General features: G+C 33.4%; 1 protein-coding gene across 1 annotated transcript in view; it reads left to right on the top strand.

Moving 5' to 3' along the window:
- Positions 1-6979: 6979 nt before the first annotated feature.
- LOC139842379 (uncharacterized) overlaps positions 6980-22423 on the top strand; it is a 125482-nt gene continuing 110038 nt past the window's right edge. Inside the window, exons 1-3 of the mRNA XM_071832526.1 lie at positions 6980-7126; positions 7391-7654; positions 21402-21645. Of these exons, the coding sequence (XP_071688627.1) occupies positions 6980-7126; positions 7391-7654; positions 21402-21645 (655 nt within the window). The remainder of the gene's footprint in view (positions 7127-7390; positions 7655-21401; positions 21646-22423) is intronic.

Genomic DNA, 22423 nt, shown 5'->3' with positions numbered 1-22423 from the left:
AGTACCGGTACCGAATTTACCCAATTTCGAATACCGGTACCGTACCGTTTTTACAAAACCGGTACCGGTTCGGTACCGGTAATTTTTGGTATTTTACCTGTTAGTACCGAATTTGGACTGCAAAAAATATGGACTTCAAACAATATCATTCATACAAAAAACAACATCATTTTATACTAAAACAGCATCATTTTATGAGAAAGAAGATGCTGCACATCTGAACGCATGTTTTCAATTGCTCTTCCACATAAAGCCAATACATCTGGGTCAATATGGAAACTCAATATGGAGACCACTCGAATGAATGTAATAAGTTGACATGAGAGATAATAAAATGGTCCGTCAGACAGATTCGGTTAGCAGGTCAATATGGAAACTCAAGTACACGCCAAAATCAGGTCTAGTTGAGCTTGCGTGAATTACCCAAAAATTTTAAAGTTGGTACAAGTGAACTAGTGTGCCAAATCTGAGTCCAAATATTATATGAGATTTTATACATTATATTCTACACATTATTTGACCTTAGGCTTTCAACAATAACTTAACTTATTTCCATTTGTAGTAATACGGGACAATACGGGAATTTCCCGGTACCGTACCGGTACCGCATCTTATGTACCGAAATCGAAAAGCCAAAAAAACTGGAACCGGAACCGGTCCCGTTTACCATTCGGTCCGGTAAAACGGTACCGGTACCGGGTCGGTACCGGTACGGGATCGGTAAATTGGTACTTCTGCTCATCCCTACATGTGATTGGCATGCAAAATCACATGTGATTTACTGCATATTAAATCCAATCACATGTGACTGAAAAAAAAATAGAAAAAAATTCAAAAAAAATTAATTTTTGAAAAAAGGATTTTTTTTTCAACCACGATTGTCGGGTCATCTCTTGAATCTCAATTTAAAAGTTAAATTCATTTGAATCTCTATACGGAGTATACAAATAATGATCTGAACACAAACTCTTATTAAAAAGGAAAAATAAACAATGTTACGAGTAGTAGATAAAAGGCTCTTAACACCAACCTTTTTGACTAGTTAACCCAATACACCACCAAAAACACTAAATGCATAATCAAATTAAATACATTGATCAATTTAGATAATTGGCTTAATGGTATCGTGATCATTTTTCTAACTATTATGTTGAAGGTTCTAAGTCATGATAATGTAACAACTCTATATAATCGTAACAGTGAGGACGTGAGGTATTTGAGTATTAACATAATATAATACCCTTATTATATATTTGATCCGATTGCTATATGCTCCGAGAAACAAGAGAAATCCGTTGGGAAAAGTCAAGGAAAAGAACTGATGCGGGTGAGCTGGGCAATGTAACCAGCAACACAACCAGCACGAGCTCAAATGATGTTACACCCGAAGCTGGTCAAGTCATGGTTGTGTTGCCATCCCTTTCTTATCACTTAAGTGTTTTCGGAGCTGGTCCAAGAAGCTCAGGGGTTACCCTACTTCAGTCCTTAAACTAAAGTAGTTATGTTTTCATGAATAAAGTTTTTGATAGTTGAAGGCAAGCCATCAATTAAGAAGAATCAGCTAGCCGAACCAGCAAATGAGCTTAGTTCAGCCAGTAAAGCTTTAATTCACTCAGCCGGGTAACCAGCAAATCGAACCAGCAAAGTTATACTTAGACGAGCCAGCTAGTTCAACCAGCTGAAGAATTTTAAGTTCAACCAGCACACGAAACTTAGTTCAACCAGCAGGCGACGCTATTTTCTTTCTAAAGGGCCAGCTTGCTGATACGATTCAAAGTTTATCTAATGCTTTCAATAAACCGGTCAGGTCATGTGTTTAACACGTGCGTGGCTGTTCTAGAATGTTCAGCTGTCCAAGGAAGATTCTTATCTATCATTGGCTTCTTTTTATCATGGGAGGAGCACTACCAAATGACAGACTTTTGCAGATTGTGTCCTTTATTCTTATTGGCTAATTTGTAATTGTTTGTCCTTTTTATCTCCATTTCCTTTTTATGTTTTTTGTCTTATCTAGAAAATAGCTGTTAAGCTTATCCTATAAATAGAGAGCTCTTGTAATTGTAAAACTCAGTTGATGAATGAATGAAAGTTTGATAGAGCTCATCTATTTACAAAATCTCCGTGTCTTTACGAATCTTTGATTCCGGTGGCTAAGAGTGGTTTCTTTATCAGTATTTGTGGTGTTACTTTATCAAACATTGTGGTGAAATTCAAATCTTCATATATGATATTATAGTTGTGGTGAAATCTTTATCAGCTGTAGTTGAAGATTTGGAGTGTTTCTAGATCTCTAATTGTGGTGGTATCTTTATCAATTTGGAGTTTAGATTCTTCTATTCTTTGTGTTCTTATTCAGAGTTTTTATACTATGTTTTAGGACTGTTACTGTTACAAATTGGGTGTTTCGTGTTCAGATCTGTTGGGTGAAGAAAGCTTGTTCTAAATTGCGTTTTTAAAGTCATAATCACGCATCAAAGTGGTATCAGAGCTTAGGTTGTTCAATCGAAGCTTTCTTATCATTTTTTTTATTGTTGTTTCAGTTCATACTCTGTTTTTGAGCTGAAAAGCTTATTTTCATATCTGATTTGAAATGGCTGAGATTCCTAGAAACATGACTCTTGAAGAAGCTCATAATCTCAGAAGAGATAGAGCTAATGAAGCTCTACAACATCAGATGGAAAGAATGGTTGATTTGTTGGAAGATGGTGTGCCAAGAAGAAATAGAACCAGATCTGAAAATGAAGATACAACCATTGTGTCTTCTAGTACTGAATCTGAAGATGGTAGCCATGGATCTACTGATGGATCTCATGCTTCTTCACAACAAAAAAGAAGGCGTAAGAAAAGAGCTGATGATTTGAAAGATATCAAGATAGATCCACCTGATTTTGAAGGGTCCTCTAATCCTGAAGATTACTTTTGTGACGACCCGGAAATTTCCGACCAAATTTAAACTTTAATCTTTACATTATTCCGACATGATAAGCAAAGTTTGTTAAGAATTTTAAACTATGTTTATACATTCATTTAACCCCGACCAAATTCCAATGATTCACGAACCATTAAATGAACGGATATGATTATAGGTATATGTGTATATATTAACTTGAAACATTAACAAAGTACTAAACGAATAATACTTTACATGAACGTATTTGTTTCAATATGATTAGCGATGGAATTAGAATATAATATCAAATGATTGAATTATTAGATACATTGAATTATGATTACGAGTCTCTATTGAGAGGTCCACTTTGAATTAGAAAACCTTTCCTTTTAACGATATTCGGAAAAAAAATGGTAAAGTGATCTTCGAGTAAGGACAAAGTGTCAAGTAGCGAGAGCAAGTCAGATTGGTAAAAATTTCTGTTAAATTCCAATACATGCCTTACAATAATTGCCTCGTGACTGTTGATAAGATAAATTAATTAACCTTCATATTAGATATTGTGAAAGTGAAATTAGGGAATATAGGTAAATTAGAAAATAGATATTGACAAGTTAAATAGATTGACATTTTATATTAAGATGATTCCTTACGTTTGATTTTTCCTTTAGACTTAATGCTACGAGTCATGATTAAACTAGAAGTTAAAACCTGATATGATTTATATATGATTTTACGTTCATAAACGAAAACGTCATTTCAATATAATAGACTTTTTAAGAACGTCTTATGACATAACAACTTCTACTATTATATCCTTTGTGATAAAATGATTTGGAATATAAAGTAATTGGAATATTAAAATGACTTTGTAAACATTTTTTTTATATAAATAAAGTATATCAATTTTAAACTTTAAAAATACAAATGTTACGAAATAATATTTCTTATTACTTAAACGATTTCAAAATATATAAATTTGAATATTATTAGTTTTAAAAAACTATATATTATATATTGTCCCAAATTTATATTTCGAAATGAATATATAATAAAATATATATTTACACTTAGTCATAAAACGTCCTGATTTAAAATAATATACTTGGACAAACAACGAGCCACTGATTTATAGAAGCAAATGACCACAACGCTCAATTTTATAAAGTACATTTATTATAAGATAATTTATTGATGAATAAGTCAAATTATTAATAAGGGTACACGTCGCGTAACTTAAAAGGCTAGTTTTCTAAACGTACGAAAATGCGTTCGAGAAACCGAAAACGATACATGAGTCGAGTAACAACGTCCGTGTCATTTTAGTAAAAATTATATTTTTACCATGAACGTAAATATAATATAATATTTAAATAATTATATAGATTAATTAATCATTTATATATAATAATAAACTATCGGTGTCGGCAGAGTTGCAATTGCATTATGAGATGGAATTGGGCCTCATGCGATTGCATGGGAGTCCCCTCACAACCTCATGCAATCGCATGAGAGGTAGGTGAGGCTAATTTCCTATAAATCGAGCGTTTCTTTGTTTCTGTGAATCATTCCTTCCACACTTCGTATAAATATAGATTTATATATATTTATTAATATTAAATATTATTATTATTATTATTAAGATTAATATTATTATTAATCTTATGGTTAGGAGTATTATTATTAGTAGTATTATACATAAAATACTACGACGAGGTCATGAACGAATTATTTCAAGACGGGTTTTTCGAGTGGGATAGGGCTAAAGAAATTATGGGTTATAGCTATGGAGGTTATGAGTATAGTTTGGGGGTATGCTCGTGAGGCCAACCTAGTGTTTATCATCTCCATTGCGTCTAAGTACTTTCCTGCAATATTGAGTCCCAATATTGATACGTGAGCACTCATAACTTAACTTTTATGTATTAATAGTGTATCCCTGATTAGTGCTCGAGTATATAGGATCATGCATGCTTGTATATTTAATATTGTCGTTAAATAGTTGACGATAGATTATGAACTAGTTACATATGCGGTTGAGATAAGGTATAAGATATGCATATCGTTGGAAAGCTAGCGAAAAATTAAGAACTTTTCATTTAGAAATCGAATGGTTTCGATGAACGGATTAGAAGTTATAGTCAATTGAATTTTTGTATTATTATTAAAAATGATTATTATTATCGTAGTTATTATCGTCATTATAGTTTTTATTTAATTATTATTATTATTATTATTATTATTATTATTATTATTATTATTATTATTATTATTATTATTATTATTATTATTATTATCATTATCAATAAAAGGTAGTATCATTAAAAATTGTTATTTTTACGATCGTTATAATTAGTATTAGTATTATTATTATCATTAAAATAGTTATTAGTATTATCGTTAATATTATCATAATATTTATTATTATTAGTATTATTATAATTAAAACTAATATTAGTAACACCTAATTATTATGATTACTATTATTATCATTATTATGATTACTATTATTACAAAATAATACAATTTCTACGTAATATTGTTATTATCGATATTATTTTATCAAATAAATATACGATACCAAGATATTTTACTACGTATAATATAATTACATTAATAAAACCTATCATATTATTTTTATGATATTAAATGAACTATATAAATTTTATTACTTAAGAAATATAAAAGTATATTTTTATTATGTAAATTTTAATATAAAATTTTATTTATTAATAAATGAATTATATTATTTACTATAATAAAATCTGTTAAAAATATTTAAAAATATAAAACGACTTTATTTAAACTATATAATAATCATGTATAAATTTTGGAAATCATTTTGAGTCAAATTGACTTTTGTTGACTTTTGCATATTAGTCTCGATCATTAGGATTGTGGTACACTATGACTTAACCTAAATTGTTAGACAAATATTGACCAACATATAAATATACATAATTAATTTAGGTTCGTGAATCCGAGGCCAACCTTGCACTTGTTCAATGACGTTATATGTACTACGAAATACTGTATGGTGAGTTTCATTTGCCTTTTTACCCTTTATATTTTTGGGCTGAGAATACATGCGCAACTTTTATAAATGTTTGACGAAATAGACACAAGTAATCAAAACTACATTATATGGTTAGATTATTAAACCGAATATCGCCCTTCAAGTCTGGTAACCTAAGAATTCGGGAAATGACCCCTAATTGACGCGAATCCTAAAGGTAGATCTATCGGGCCCAACGAGCCCCATCCAGGGTATGGATGCTTTAGTACTTCGAGGTATTATTTAGTATATTAGCTGCGCTCTGTATACTGGGGGATATTCTATATGCATCTTGTTAAGGTCGGTTACCAGGTGTTCAATCCATATGAATGATTTTTATCTCTATGCAGTTTGCGAAATGCCTGATACGAGATGTGTATTTATGAGAAATGAAAATCTTGTGGTCTATTAAAATGATGAAAATGATCGTTTATGATAAACTAATGAACTCACCAACCTTTTGGTTGACACTTTAAAGCATGTTTATTCTCAGGTGTTAAAGAAATCTTCCGCTGTGCATTTGCTCATTTTAAAGATGTTACTTGGAGTCATTCATGGCATATTTCGAAAGACGTTCCATTCGAGTCATTGAGTTCATCAAGATTATTATTAAGTCAATTATAGTTAGATAGTGAATATTATGAATTAGTATGCATGCCTGCCAACTTTTGTTATAATGAAAGTTTCTCTTTTAAAACGATTGCAACGTTAGTAAAATGTATCATATAGAGGTCAAATACCTCGCGATGTAATCAACTATTGTGAATCGTTTATAATGTATTTGAACGGGTCCTTTCAACTTTAAATGGGTTCAGGCCATGGATAGAATTATGGAGGTTAAGGGCTATGATGATAAAAAGGCCTTTAAAGTTGCTGTAATTAGATTAAAGAAGTATGCTTCAATGTGGTATGATAATCTGAAAAGGGAAAGGCAGTATGAAGGAAAGAAAACAATCAAAACCTGGTCCAAGTTAAAAGAGTGTATGCAAAAGAGATTTGTTCCTCAAGCTTACAAGCAAGATCTGTATATCCAGATGAATACACTAAAACAAGGCAGCATGAATGTTGTTGATTACATCAGAGAGTTTGAGCAGCTCAAAATTCGTACCAATGTCAAAGAAGCTGAAGAACACACTATAGCAAGATTCGTTGGAGGTTTAAATGCTTTTATTGCTGATCAAGTTGAAATGCAGCCTCTATGAACATTTAAGAGTGCTTGCAAGCTGGCTATTCAAGTAGAGAAACAAGCAAAGAAGAAAATTAATTTTAAGTCTTATTCCAAGCCAGCTGTGCTGCCTATGAAGGGTCAATCATCTATGCTGCCTAGGCATAACGAGGTAGCATCTAAAGGTAAAGAGTAGGTTGTAGCTGGTCCTAAAGATGATAGAAGGAAATGCTTCAAGTGCCATGAATTTGGGCATTTTCAAGCTCAATGTCCTAACCAGCGTGCCCTTACACTAAAGGAGATTGAAGATTTGGAAGGGGTTTTTGAAACTGAACCAGCATATGATGAGTCTGATAGTGAAGAGTTTGTTACTGCTGATATTGGAGAATTTTTAGTGGTTCGAAGAGTAATGCACTCGGCTAAGACTATTGAAGATAAGAGCCAGCGTGAAAACATCTTTCATTCAAGGTGCACAGTCAAGGGCAAAGTGTGCAGCCTGATTGTTGATGGAGGCAGCTGTACAAATGCAGCATCTGCTCACATGGTGGAAAAGCTTGAGCTGGTTACAAAGAAGCATCCTCATCCATACAAACTTCAATGGCTTAACCAAGGCAGTGAGGTAAAGGTTACTCGCCAAGTTACTGTTCCATTTTCTATTGGTACTGTTTATCAAGATGAGATCACTTGTGATGTTATTCCTATGGATGCTTGTCATTTGCTTCTTGGTATACCTTGGTTATTCGATAAGTATGTCTATCATAATTGAAATGTCCCATTCTTATTGATTAAAAACGTTCCATATTAATTGATTTCGTTGCGAGGTTTTGACCTCTATATGAGACGTTTTTCAAAGACTGCATTCATTTTTAAAACAAACCATAACCTTTATTTCATAAATAAAGGTTTAAAAAGCTTTACGTAGATTATCAAATAATGATAATCTAAAATATCCTGTTTACACACGACCATTACATAATGGTTTACAATACAAATTTGTTACATCGAAATCAGTTTCTTGAATGCAGTTTTTACACAATATCATACAAACATGGACTCCAAATCTTGTCCTTATTTTAGTATGCAACAGTGGAAGCTCTTAGTATTCACCTGAGAATAAACATGCTTTAAACGTCAACAAAAATGTTGGTGAGTTATAGGTTTAACCTATATATATCAAATCGTAACAATAGACCACAAGATTTCATATTTCAATACACATCCCATACATAGAGATAAAAATCATTCATATGGTGAACACCTGGTAACCGACATTAACAAGATGCATATATAAGAATATCCCCATCATTTCGGGACACCCTTCGGATATGATATAAATTTCGAAGTACTAAAGCATCTGGTACTTTGGATGGGGTTTGTTAGGCCCAATAGATCTATCTTTAGGATTCGCGTCAATTAGGGTGTCTGTTCCCTAATTCTTAGATTACCAGACTTAATAAAAAGGGGCATATTCGATTTCGATAATTCAACCATAGAATATAGTTTCACTTACTTGTGTCTATTTTGTAAATCATTTATAAAACCTGCATGTATTCTCATCCCAAAAATATTAGATTTTAAAAGTGAGACTATAACTCACTTTCACAGATTTTTACTTCGTCGGGAAGTAAGACTTAGCCACTGGTTGATTCACGAACCTATAACAATATATACATATATATCAAAGTATGTTCAAAATATATTTACAACACTTTTAATATATTTTGATGTTTTAAGTTTATTAAGTCAGCTGTCCTCGTTAGTAACCTACAACTAGTTGTCCACAGTTAGATGTACAAAAATAAATCGATAAATATTATCTTGAATCAATCCACGACCCAGTGTATACGTATCTCAGTATTGATCACAACTCAAACTATATATATTTTGAAATCAACCTCAACCCTGTATAGCTAACTCCAACATTCACATATAGAGTGTCTATGGTTGTTCCGAAATAAATATAGATGTGTCGACATGATAGGTTGAAACATTGTATACGTGTCTATGGTATCTCAAGATTACATAATATACAATACAAGTTGATTAAGTTATGGTTGGAATAGATTTGTTACCAATTTTCACGTAGCTAAAATGAGAAAAATTATCCAATCTTGTTTTACCCATAACTTCTTCATTTTAAATCCGTTTTGAGTGAATAAAATTGCTATGGTTTCATATTGAACTCTATTTTATGAATATAAACATAAAAAGTATAGGTTTATAGTCGGAAAAATAAGTTACAAGTCATTTTTGTAAAGGTAGTCATTTCAGTCGAAAGAACGACGTCTAGATGACCATTTTAGAAAACATACTTCCACTTTGAGTTTAACCATAATTTTTGGATATAGTTTCATGTTCATAATAAAAATCATTTTACCAGAATAACAACTTTTAAATCAAAGTTTATCATAGTTTTAAATTAACTAACCCAAAACAGCCCGCGGTGTTACTACGACGGCGTAAATCCGGTTTTACGGTGTTTTTCGTGTTTCCAGGTTTTAAATCATTAAGTTAGCATATAATATAGATATATAACATGTGTTTAGTTTATTTTAAAAGTCAAGTTATAAGGATTAACTTTTATTTGCGAACAAGTTTAGAATTAACTAAACTATGTTCTAGTGATTACAAGTTTAAACCTTCGAATAAGATAGCTTTATATGTATGAATCGAATGATGTTATGAACATCTTTACTACCTCAAGTTCCTTGGATAAACCTACTGGAAATGAGAAAAATAGATCTAGCTTCAAAGGATACTTGGATGGCTTGAAAGTTCTTGAAGCAGAATCATGACACGAAAATAATTTCAAGTAAGATTTCTACTCGAAATAAGATTGTTATAGTTATAGAAATTGAATTAAAGTTTGAATATGATTATTACCTTGTATTATAAAGATAACCTACTGTAAGTAACAAAGGTTTCTTGATCTTGGATAATTACTTGGAATGGATTTAGAAAACTTGGAAGTAAACTTGCAATCTTGGAAGTATTCTTGATTTTATGAAACTAGAACTTTTGGAATTTATGAAGAACACTTAGAACTTGAAGATAGAACTTGAGAGAGATCAATTAGATGAAGAAAATTGAAGAATGAAAGTGTTTGTAGGTGTTTTTGGTCGTTGGTGTATGGATTAGATATAAAGGATATGTAATTTTGTTTTCATGTAAATAAGTCATGAATGATTACTCATATTTTTGTAATTTTATGAGATATTTCATGCTAGTTGCCAAATGATGGTTCCCACATGTGTTAGGTGACTCACATGGGCTGCTAATAGCTAATCATTGGAGTGTATATACTAATAGTACATACATCTATAAGCTGTGTATTGTACGAGTACGAATACGGGTGCATACGAGTAGAATTGTTGATGAAACTGAACGAGGATGTAATTGTAAGCATTTTTGTTAAGTAGAAGTATTTTGATAAGTGTCTTGAAGTCTTTCAAAAGTGTATGAATACATATTAAAACACTACATGTATATACATTTTAACTGAGTAATTAAGTCATCGTTAGTCGTTACATGTAAATGTTGTTTTGAAACCTTTAGGTTAACGATCTTGTTGAATGTTGTTAACCCATTGTTTATTATAACAAATGAGATGTTAAATTATTATATTATCATGATATTATGATATATAATATATCTTAGTATGATATATATACAGTTAAATGCCGTTACAACGATAATCGTTACATATATGTCTCGTTTCGAAATCATTAAGTTAGTAGTCTTATTTTTACATATGTATTTCATTGTTAATACACTTAATAATATATTTACTTATCATTTAAAATAATTAACCAAGTGTATCAATATCTTAATATGATTCATATGTACCTAGGAAGATGTTGTTATAACGATAATCGTTATATATATCGTTTTCGAGTTTCTTAAATTAATAGTCTCATTTTTATGTATATAACTCATTGTTAAAATACCTAATGAGATACATACTTATAATAAAATCATGTTAACTATATATATAACCATATATATGTCATCGTATAGTTTTTACAAGTTTTAACGTTCGTGAATCACCGGTCAACTTGGGTGGTCAATTGTCTATATGAAACCTATTTCAATTAATCAAGTCTTAACAAGTTTGATTGATTAACATGTTGGAAACACTTAATCATGTAAATAAAAATTTCATTTAATATATATATAAACATGGAAAAGTTCGGGTCACTACAGTATCTACCCGTTAAATAAATTTCGTCCCGAAATTTTAAGCAGTTGGAGGTGTTGACGTATCTTCTGTAAATAAATACGGGTATTTCTTCTTCATCTGATCTTCACGCTCCTAGGTGAACTCGAGTCCTCTACGAGCATTCCATCGAACCTTAACAATCGGTATCTTGTTTTGTTTAAGTCTTTTAACCTCACGATCCATTATTTCGACGGGTTCTTCAATGAATTGAAGTTTTTCATTGATTTGGATTTCGTCCAACGGAATAGTGAGATCTTCTTTAGCAAAACATTTCTTCAAATTTGAGACGTGGAAAGTGTTATGTACAGCCGCGAGTTGTTGAGGTAGCTCCAGTTGGTAAGCTACTGGTCCGACACGATCTATAATCTTGAATGGTCCAATGTACCTTGGATTTAGTTTCCCCCGTTTACCAAATTGAACAACGCCTTTCCAAGGTGAAACCTTAAGCATGACCATTTCTCCAATTTCAAACTCTATATCTTTTCTTTTACTGTCCGCGTAGCTCTTTTGTCGATTCTGGGCGGTTTTTAATCTTTGTTGAATTTGGATGATTTTCTCGGTAGTTTCTTGTATTATCTCCTAACCCGTAATCTGTCTATCCCCCACTTCACTCCAACAAATCGAAGACCTGCACTTTCTACCATAAAGTGCTTCAAACGGCGCCATCTCAATGCTTGAATGGTAGCTGTTGTTGTAGGAAAATTCTGCTAACGGTAGATGTCGATCCCAACTGTTTCCGAAATCAATAACACAAGCTCGTAGCATGTCTTCAAGCATTTGTATCGTCCTTTCGCTCTGCCCATCAGTTTGTGGATGATAGGCAGTACTCATGTCTAGACGAGTTCCTAATGCTTGCTGTAATGTCTGCCAGAATCTTGAAATAAATCTGCCATCCCTATCAGAGAGAATAGAGATTGGTATTCCATGTCTGGAGACGACTTCCTTCAAATATAGTCGTGCTAACTTCTCCATCTTATCATCTTCTCTTATTGGCAGGAAGTGTGCTGATTTGGTGAGATGATCAACTATTACCCAAATACTATCAAAACCACTTGCAGTCCTTGGCAATTTAGTGATGAAATCCATGGTAATGTTTTCCTATTTCCATTCCGGGATTTCGGGTTGTTGAAGTAGACCTGATGGTTTCTGATGCTCAGCTTTAACCTTAGAACACGTCAAACATTCTCCTACGTATTTAGCAACATCGGCTTTCATACCCGGCCACCAAAAATGTTTCTTGAGATCCTTGTACATCTTCCCCGTTCCAGGATGTATTGAGTATCTGGTTTTATGAGCTTCTCTAAGTACCATTTCTCTCATATCTCCAAATTTTGGTACCCAAATCGTTTCAGCCCTATACCGGGTTCCGTATTCCCGAATATTAAGATGCTTCTCCTATCCTTTGGGTATTTCATCCTTTAAATTTCCCTCTTTTAAAACTCCTTGTTGCGCCTCCTTTATTTGAGTAGTAAGGTTATTGTGAATCATTATATTCATAGATTTTACTCGAATGGGTTCTCTGTCCTTCCTGCTCAAGGCGTCGGCTACCACATTTGCCTTCCCCGGGTGGTAACGAATCTCAAAGTCGTAATCATTCAACAATTCAATCCACCTACGCTGCCTCATATTCAGTTGTTTCTGATTAAATATGTGTTGAAGACTTTTGTGGTCGGTATATATAATACTTTTGACCCCATATAAGTAGTGCCTCCAAGTCTTTAATGCAAAAACAACCGCGCCTAATTCCAAATCATGCGTCGTATAATTTTGCTCGTGAATCTTCAATTGTCTAGACGCATAAGCAATCACCTTTGTTCGTTGCATTAATACACAACCGAGACCTTGCTTTGATGCGTCACAATAAATCACAAAATCATCATTCCCTTCAGGCAATGACAATATAGGTGCCGTAGTTAGCTTTTTCTTCAATAACTGAAACACTTTCTCTTGTTCATCCTTCCATTCAAATTTCTTCCCTTTATGCGTTAATGCAGTCAAGGGTTTTGCTATTCTGGAAAAGTCTTGGATGAACCTTCTGTAGTAACCAGCTAGTCCTAAAAATTGACGTATATGCTTCGGAGTTTTTGGGGTTTCCCACTTTTCAACGGTTTCGATCTTTGCCGGGTCCACCTGGATACCTTCTTTGTTCACTATGTGACCGAGAAATTGAACTTCTTCCAACCAAAATGCACACTTTGAAAACTTAGCGTACAGTTTTTCTTTCCTCAATACTTCTAGCACTTTTCTCAAATGTTCTTCGTGCTCTTGATCATTCTTTGAGTAAATAAGTATGTTATCGATGAAAACAATGACAAACTTGTCAATGTATGGCCCACACACTCGGTTCATAAGGTCCATGAACACAGCTGGTGTGTTAGTCAATCCAAACGGCATAACCATAAACTCATAATGACCATAACGCGTCCTAAAAGCAGTTTTTGGAATATCATCCTCCTTTACTCGCATTTGATGATATCCAAAACGTAAATCGATCTTCGAATAAACTGACGAGCCTTGTAGTTGATCAAATAAGTCGTCGATTCTCGGCAGTGGATAACGGTTTTTGATGGTAAGTTTGTTCAACTCTCTGTAGTCAATACACAACCTAAATGTACCATCCTTCTTCTTGACAAACAAAACAGGAGCTCCCCATGGTGATGTGCTTAGTCGAATGAAACCACGTTCTAATAGTTCTTGCAGTTGGCTTTGCAGTTCTTTCATCTCGCTGGGTACGAGTCTATAAGGAGCACGAGCTATTGGTGCAGCTCCTGGTACAAGATCTATTTGAAATTCAACAGATCGATGTGGAGGCAGTCCCGGTAATTCTTTCGGAAATACATCGGGAAATTCTTTTGCGACGGGAACATCATTGATGCTCTTTTCTTCAGTTTGTACTTTCTCGACGTGTGCTAGAACAACATAGCAACCTTTTCTTATTAGTTTTTGTGCCTTCAAATTACTAATAAGATGTAGCTTCATGTTGCCCTTTTCTCCGTACACCATTAAGGGTTCTCCTTCTTCACGTACAATGCGAATTGCATTTTTATAACATACGATCTCTGCTTTCACCTTCTTCAGCCAGTCCATGCCAACTATTACATCAAAACTCCCTAACTCTACTGGTATCAAATCAATCTTAAATATTTCGCTACCCAGATTAATTTCTCGATTCCGGCATATATTATCTGCTGAAATTAATTTACCGTTTGCTAATTCGAGTAAAAATTTACTATCCAACGGCGTCAATGGACAACTTAATTTAGCACAAAAATCTCTACTCATATAGCTTCTATCCGCACCCGAATCAAATAAAACGTAAGCAGATTTATTGTCAATAAGAAACGTACCCGTAACAAGCTTCGGGTCTTCCTGTGCCTCTGCCGCATTAATATTGAAAACTCTTCCGCGGCCTTGTCCATTCGTGTTCTCCTGGTTCGGGCAATTTCTAATAATGTGGCCCAGTTTTCCACATTTATAACAAACTACATTGGCATAACTTGCTCCGACACTACTTGCTCCGCCATTACTCGTTCCGACACCATTTGTTCCTTTCGTTCTGTTAACCCCTGGTCCGTAGACCTCACACTTCGCCGCGCTATGACCATTTCTTTTACACTTGTTGCAAAATTTGGTGCAGAACCCCGAGTGATACTTTTCACACCTTTGGCATAGCTGCTTCTGATTGTTGTTGTTGTTGTTGTTGTTGTTGTTGTTGTTGTTGTTGCGGTTGTTATTGTTGTTGGGATGATTGTTGTAGTTGTTGTTGTTGTTGTTGTTGTTGTTGGGCCGTTTGTTGTAGTTGCGATTGATGTTGCGATTGTTGGGATAATTGTTGCGATTATTGTTGTAATTGCTGTTGTTGTTGTATTGGTGATTCTTATCACCGTTTTCCTCACACTTTCTTTTGACTTGCTTCACATTGGCCTCTTCAGCAGTCTGTTCTTTAATTCTTTCTTCAATCTGGTTCACTAGTTTGTGAGCCATTCTACATGCCTGTTGTATGGAGGCGGGCTCGTGTGAACTTATATCTTCTTGGATTCTTTCTGGTAATCCTTTCATAAACGCGTCGATCTTCTCTTCCTCATCTTCGAACGCTCCCGGACACAATAGGCACAATTCTGTGAATCGTCTTTCGTACGTGGTAATATCAAATCCTTGGGTTCATAACCCTCTAAGTTCTGTCTTGAGCTTATTGACCTCGGTTCTGGGACGGTACTTCTCGTTCATCAAGTGCTTAAATGCTGACCACGGTAGTGCGTACGCATCATCTTGTCCCACTTGCTCTAGATAGGTATTCCACCATGTTAACGCAGAACCTGTGAAGGTATGCGTAGCATACTTCACTTTGTTCTCTTCAGTACACTTACTTATGGCAAACACCGATTCGACCTTCTCGGTCCACCGTTTCAATCCGATCGGTCCTTCGGTTCCATCAAATTCCAAAGGTTTGCAGGCAGTGAATTCTTTGTAGGTGCATCCTACACGATTTCCTGTACTGCTAGATCCAAGGTTATTGTTGGTATGTAGCGCAGCCTGTACTGTGGCTATGTTTGAAGCTAGAAAAGTACGGAATTCCTCTTCATTCATATTCACCGGTGTGTCTAGTAGTCGGTGCCATTTCCTTCAAAATAGTCAAATGGAACAAGTTAATCATACAGAATATTAAGAGTAGTTAATAGTATTTCGTAGCATAATATGAACTCATTTATAAAAGCTTTTTCTTCATATTAGCATTTTATAAGTTTAAATTCGGGTAGTACCTACCCGTTAAGTTCATACTTAGTAGCTAATATACAATTCAACTACTACAATTCTATATGAAAAACTGATTATAATAATATTTCGCGTTCAAACTTTTATACAATATTTTACAAATTTACAATACCGCTTATTTTACATAAAGCATGAAATATAGCACACAATAACTTTGATACAAGATAGTTGTGAAGATAATTCTAACTAGTACACAAGTCGTTCAGCAAAGGCAATAAAGACACGTAATTCATACGTCCAGAAACAAGTCATGCATTCTGGTTTTACTAGGACTACTTCCCATCCTTGGTCTTGTGGAACATAACCGTTATGGCCGTTGATAAGACATCGTGTTGTAACGTCGTCAAAGGGACGAGAGTTACGTAATGACCAACAGTCTCGTAATAACCTAAAAACCTCATTTCTTACCCCAATTACCGACTCCGTCACTTGTGGGAACGTTTTGTTTAATAGCTGTAGCCTGATGTTCTTTTTCTCACTTTGGTGAGAAGCGAACATTACTAACCCGTAAGCATAGCATGCTTCTTTATGTTGCATGTTAGCCGCTTTTTCTAAATCATGAAGTCCTATATTCGGATACATTGAGTCAAAATAATTTCTTAACCCGTTGCGTAAAATAGCATTTGGGTTCCCCGCAATATATGCGTCAAAGTAAACACATCGTAACTTATGGGTTTCCCAATGTGATATCCCCCATCTTTCAAACGAAAGTCTCTTATAAACCAAGGCATTCTTGGAACGTTCTTCGAATGTCTTACAAACTGATTTCGCCGTAAATAGTTGTGCCGAAGAATTCTGACCGACTCTAGACAAGATTTCATCAATCATGTCTCCGGGTAGGTCTCTTAAAATATTGGGTTGTCTACCCATTTTGTGTTTTTATACTGTAAAATAGACAAGAGTTAGATTCATAAAAAAATACTTATTAATACAAGCAATTTTTACATATATCATAAAGCATAAGCACACTATATTACATATATTACACCATACGAATAAAACTATCTTATTCCGACTCGCTCATTTCTTCTTCTTCGGTTTTGTTTCGTTTTGCCAAGTTTCTAGGGATATATGATGTTCCCCTAATACTAGCTGTCGTTTTCCACAACGGTTTAGAAAAACCTGGTGGTTTAGAGGTTCCCGAGTCATTGTTACAACTTAAGGACTTCGGGGGTTGACGATACATATAAAGTTCATCGGGGTTGGAATTATATTTCTCTATTTTTATGCCCTTTCCCTTATTATTTTCTTTTGCTTTTTTAAATTCAGTTGGGGTAATTTCTATAACATCATCGGAATTCTCGTCGGAATCCGATTCATCGGAGAATTGGTAATCCTCCCAATATTTTGCTTCCTTGGCAGAAACACCATTGACCATAATTAATCTTGGTCGGTTGGTTGAGGATTTTCTTTTACTTAACCGTTTTATTATTTCCCCCACCGGTTCTATTTCCTCCTCCGGTTCCTCCTCTTCCGGTTCTGATTCTTCTTCCGGTTCTGATTCTTCTTCCGGTTCCTCTTCGGAAACTTGTGAATCAGTCCAATATATATTCGACTCTTCGTTATTATTAGGTGAGTCAATGGGATTTGTGCTAGAGGTAGACATCCATCACACAATATCAAACATGTTAAGAGATTAATATATCACATAATATATACATGTTAATAATATATAGTTTCCAACAAAAATGTTAAGCAATCATTTTTAAAGAAAACACGGTCGAAGTCCAGACTCACTAATGCATCCTAACAAATTCGATAAGACACACTAATGCAAATTTTCTGGTTCTCTAAGACCAACGCTCGGATACCAACTGAAATGTCCCGTTCTTATTGATTAAAAACGTTCCATATTAATTGATTTCGTTGCGAGGTTTTGACCTCTATATGAGACGTTTTTCAAAGACTGCATTCATTTTTAAAACAAACCATAACCTTTATTTCATAAATAAAGGTTTAAAAAGCTTTACGTAGATTATCAAATAATGATAATCTAAAATATCCTGTTTACACACGACCATTACATAATGGTTTACAATACAAATATGTTACATCGAAATTAGTTTCTTGAATGCAGTTTTTACACAATATCATACAAACATGGACTCCAAATCTTGTCCTTATTTTAGTATGCAACAACGGAAGCTCTTAGTATTCACCTGAGAATAAACATGCTTTAAACGTCAACAAAAATGTTGGTGAGTTATAGGTTTAACCTATATATATCAAATCGTAACAATAGACCACAAGATTTCATATTTCAATACACATCCCATACATAGAGATAAAAATCATTCATATGGTGAACACCTGGTAACCGACATTAACAAGATGCATATATAAGAATATCCCCATCATTCCGGGACACCCTTCGGATATGATATAAATTTCGAAGTACTAAAGTATCCGGTACTTTGGATGGGGTTTGTTAGGCCCAATAGATCTATCTTTAGGATTCGCGTCAATTAGGGTGTCTGTTCCCTAATTCTTAGATTACTAGACTTAATAAAAAGGGGCATATTCGATTTCGATAATTCAACCATAGAATATAGTTTCACGTACTTGTGTCTATTTTGTAAATCATTTATAAAACCTGCATGTATTCTCATCCCAAAAATATTAGATTTTAAAAGTGGGACTATAACTCACTTTCACAGATTTTTACTTCGTCGGGAAGTAAGACTTGGCCACTGGTTGATTCACGAACCTATAACAATATATACATATATATCAAAGTATGTTCAAAATATATTTACAACACTTTTAATATATTTTGATGTTTTAAGTTTATTAAGTCAGCTGTCCTCGTTAGTAACCTACAACTAGTTGTCCACAGTTAGATGTACAGAAATAAATCGATAAATATTATCTTGAATCAATCCACGACCCAGTGTATACGTATCTCAGTATTGATCACAACTCAAACTATATATATTTTGGAATCAACCTCAACCCTGTATAGCTAACTCCAACATTCACATATAGAGTGTTTATGGTTGTTCCGAAATATATATAGATATGTCTACATGATAGGTCGAAACATTGTATACGTGTCTATGGTATCTCAAGATTACATAATATACAATACAAGTTGATTAAGTTATGGTTGGAATAGATTTGTTACTAATTTTCACGTAGCTAAAATGAGAAAAATTATCCAATCTTGTTTTACCCATAACTTCTTCATTTTAAATCCGTTTTGAGTGAATCAAATTGCTATGGTTTCATATTGAACTCTATTTTATGAATCTAAATAGAAAAAGTATAGGTTTATAGTCGGAAAAATAAGTTACAAGTCATTTTTGTAAAGGTAGTTATTTCAGTCGAAAGAACGACGTCTAGATGACCATTTTAGAAAACATACTTCCACTTTGAGTTTAACCATAATTTTTGGATATAGTTTCATGTTCATAATAAAAATCATTTTCCCAGAATAACAACTTTTAAATCAAGTTTATCATAGTTTTTAATTAACTAACGCAAAACAGCCCGCGGTGTTACTACGACGGCGTAAATCCGGTTTTACGGTGTTTTTCGTGTTTCCAGGTTTTAAATCATTAAGTTAGCATATCATATAGATATAGAACATGTGTTTAGTTGATTTTAAAAGTCAAGTTAGAAGGATTAACTTTTATTTGCGAACAAGTTTAGAATTAACTAAACTATGTTCTAGTGATTACAAGTTTAAACCTTCTAATAAGATAGCTTTATATGTATGAATCGAATGATGTTATGAACATCATTACTACCTCAAGTTCCTTGGATAAACCTACTGGAAATGAGAAAAATAGATCTAGCTTTAAAGGATCCTTGGATGGCTTGAAAGTTCTTGAAGCAGAATCATGACACGAAAACAATTTCAAGTAAGATTTCTACTCGAAATAAGATTGTTATAGTTATAGAAATTGAATTAAAGTTTGAATATGATTATTACCTTGTATTAGAAAGATAACCTACTGTAAGTAACAAAGGTTTCTTGATTTTGGATGATTACTTGGAATGGATTTAGAAAACTTGGAAGTAAACTTGCAATCTTGGAAGTATTCTTGATTTTATGAAACTAGAACTTTTAGAATTTATGAAGAACACTTAGAACTTGAAGATAGAACTTGAGAGAGATAAATTAGATGAAGAAAATTGAAGAATGAAAGTTTTGTAGGTGTTTTTGGTCGTTGGTGTATGGATTAGATATAAAGGATATGTAATTTTGTTTTCATGTAAATAAGTCATGAATGATTACTCATATTTTTGTAATTTTATGAGATATTTCATGCTAGTTGCCAAATGATGGTTCCCACATGTGTTAGGTGACTCACATGGGCTGCTAAGAGCTGATCATTGGAGTGTATATACCAATAGTACATACATCTAGAAGCTGTGTATTGTACGAGTACGAATACGGGTGCATACGAGTAGAATTGTTGATGAAACTGAACGAGGATGTAATTGTAAGCATTTTTGTTAAGTAGAAGTATTTTGATAAGTGTCTTGAAGTCTTTCAAAAGTGTATGAATACATATTAAAATACTACATGTATATACATTTTAACTGAGTCGTTAAGTCATCGTTAGTCGTTACATGTAAATGTTGTTTTGAAACCTTTAGGTTAACGATCTTGTTGAATGTTGTTAACCCATTGTTTATTATAACAAATGAGATGTTAAATTGTTATATTATCATGATATTATGATATATAATATATCTTAGTATGATATATATACAGTTAAATGCCGTTACAACGATAATCGTTACATATATGTCTCGTTTCGAAATCATTAAGTTAGTAGTCTTATTTTTACATATGTATTTCATTGTTAATACACTTAATAATATATTTACTTATCATTTAACATAATTAACCAAGTGTATCAATATCTTAATATGATTCATATGTACGTAGTAAGACGTTGTTATAACGATAATCGTTATATATATCGTTTTCGAGTTTCTTAAATTAATAGTCTCATTTTTATGTATATAACTCATTGTTAAAATACCTAATGAGATACATACTTATAATAAAATCATGTTAACTATATATATAACCATATATATGTCATCGTATAGTTTTTACAAGTTTTAACGTTCGTGAATCACCTGTCAACTTGGGTGGTCAATTGTCTATATGAAACCTATTTCAATTAATCAAGTCTTAACAAGTTTGATTGCTTAACATGTTGGAAACACTTAATCATGTAAATAAAAATTTCATTTAATATATATATAAACATGGAAAAGTTCGGGTCACTACAATAATGGACACCAAAATACTTACTCGCTGTATGTGAATGGTAAAAAGATCACCCTCACTTCTTTAAAGCCTAGTGAAATACCTAGAGCCGATCCTACTGCTAAGAATGATAAAACTTTGTTTATGACTCAAGCTGAAGTTGATACTAAGTTAAAGGGTGGTACTGGTGCTTACTTATTGCTGATGGTTGAAAGCGACGAGTTGAACCAGCATGATGAAGTACCAGCTCAGGTAAAACCATTGTTATCCGAATTTGCTGATGTGTTTCCTACTGGTTTACCACCAATCAGGGGTATTGAACATCAAATTGATCTTGTACCTGGATCTGTTCTTCCTAACAAAGCAGCTTATCGATGTTCTCCTCATGAAGCAAAAGAATTAGAGAAGCAAGTTAATGAGCTGGTTGCAAAGGGTTATGTTAGAACCAGCATGAGTCCTTGTTCAGTACCAGCTTTGCTGGTTCCAAAGAAAGATGGTTCTATGAGAATGTGTGTAGACAGCAGAGCTATTAACAACATCACCATCAAATATAGGTATCCCATACCTAGATTAGATGATATGCTAGATGAGCTGCATGGTTCTTGTGTATTCTCCAAAGTTGATCTTAGAAGTGGGTATCATCAGATTCGTATGAAAGAAGGAGATGAATGGAAGACAGCTTTCAAAATCAAAGGTGGGTTATCTGTGACGACCTTCAGATAGGGCCTGGAAGAATAACGTCACTAATTATATCAAATCACAGTTGTATTAAACGAGAACGACTCTATATGAGACGTTTTATTGAGTTTTGCAGCGGAAGATAAATAGATTACATTGTATTTAATGTACAATGCATTAAATGTCTTTAATTGGTATGATATGTAATGAAGACTCCAAGCATGGCAAGCAATCATCATCAAAATAGCAGAATGATAATGCTAAAAACGAACATATATTTCATAGCATTATCCTTCAAGAAAGACAAGCTTTTAGTTGCAATTGTTCTATTTACAAGTGATATTCATTTAAATAATAAAAGGTGAAGACAAAAGACAGATTCGACGATTTGAAGACGAAAACGACCAAAAAGC

Source organism: Rutidosis leptorrhynchoides, chromosome 4 (genome assembly GCF_046630445.1).
Source record: "Rutidosis leptorrhynchoides isolate AG116_Rl617_1_P2 chromosome 4, CSIRO_AGI_Rlap_v1, whole genome shotgun sequence".
Taxonomy (NCBI): Eukaryota; Viridiplantae; Streptophyta; class Magnoliopsida; order Asterales; family Asteraceae; genus Rutidosis; species Rutidosis leptorrhynchoides.
Note: the sequence above shows the minus strand (reverse complement) of the source record. Positions and strands in the feature narration are given on the sequence as shown.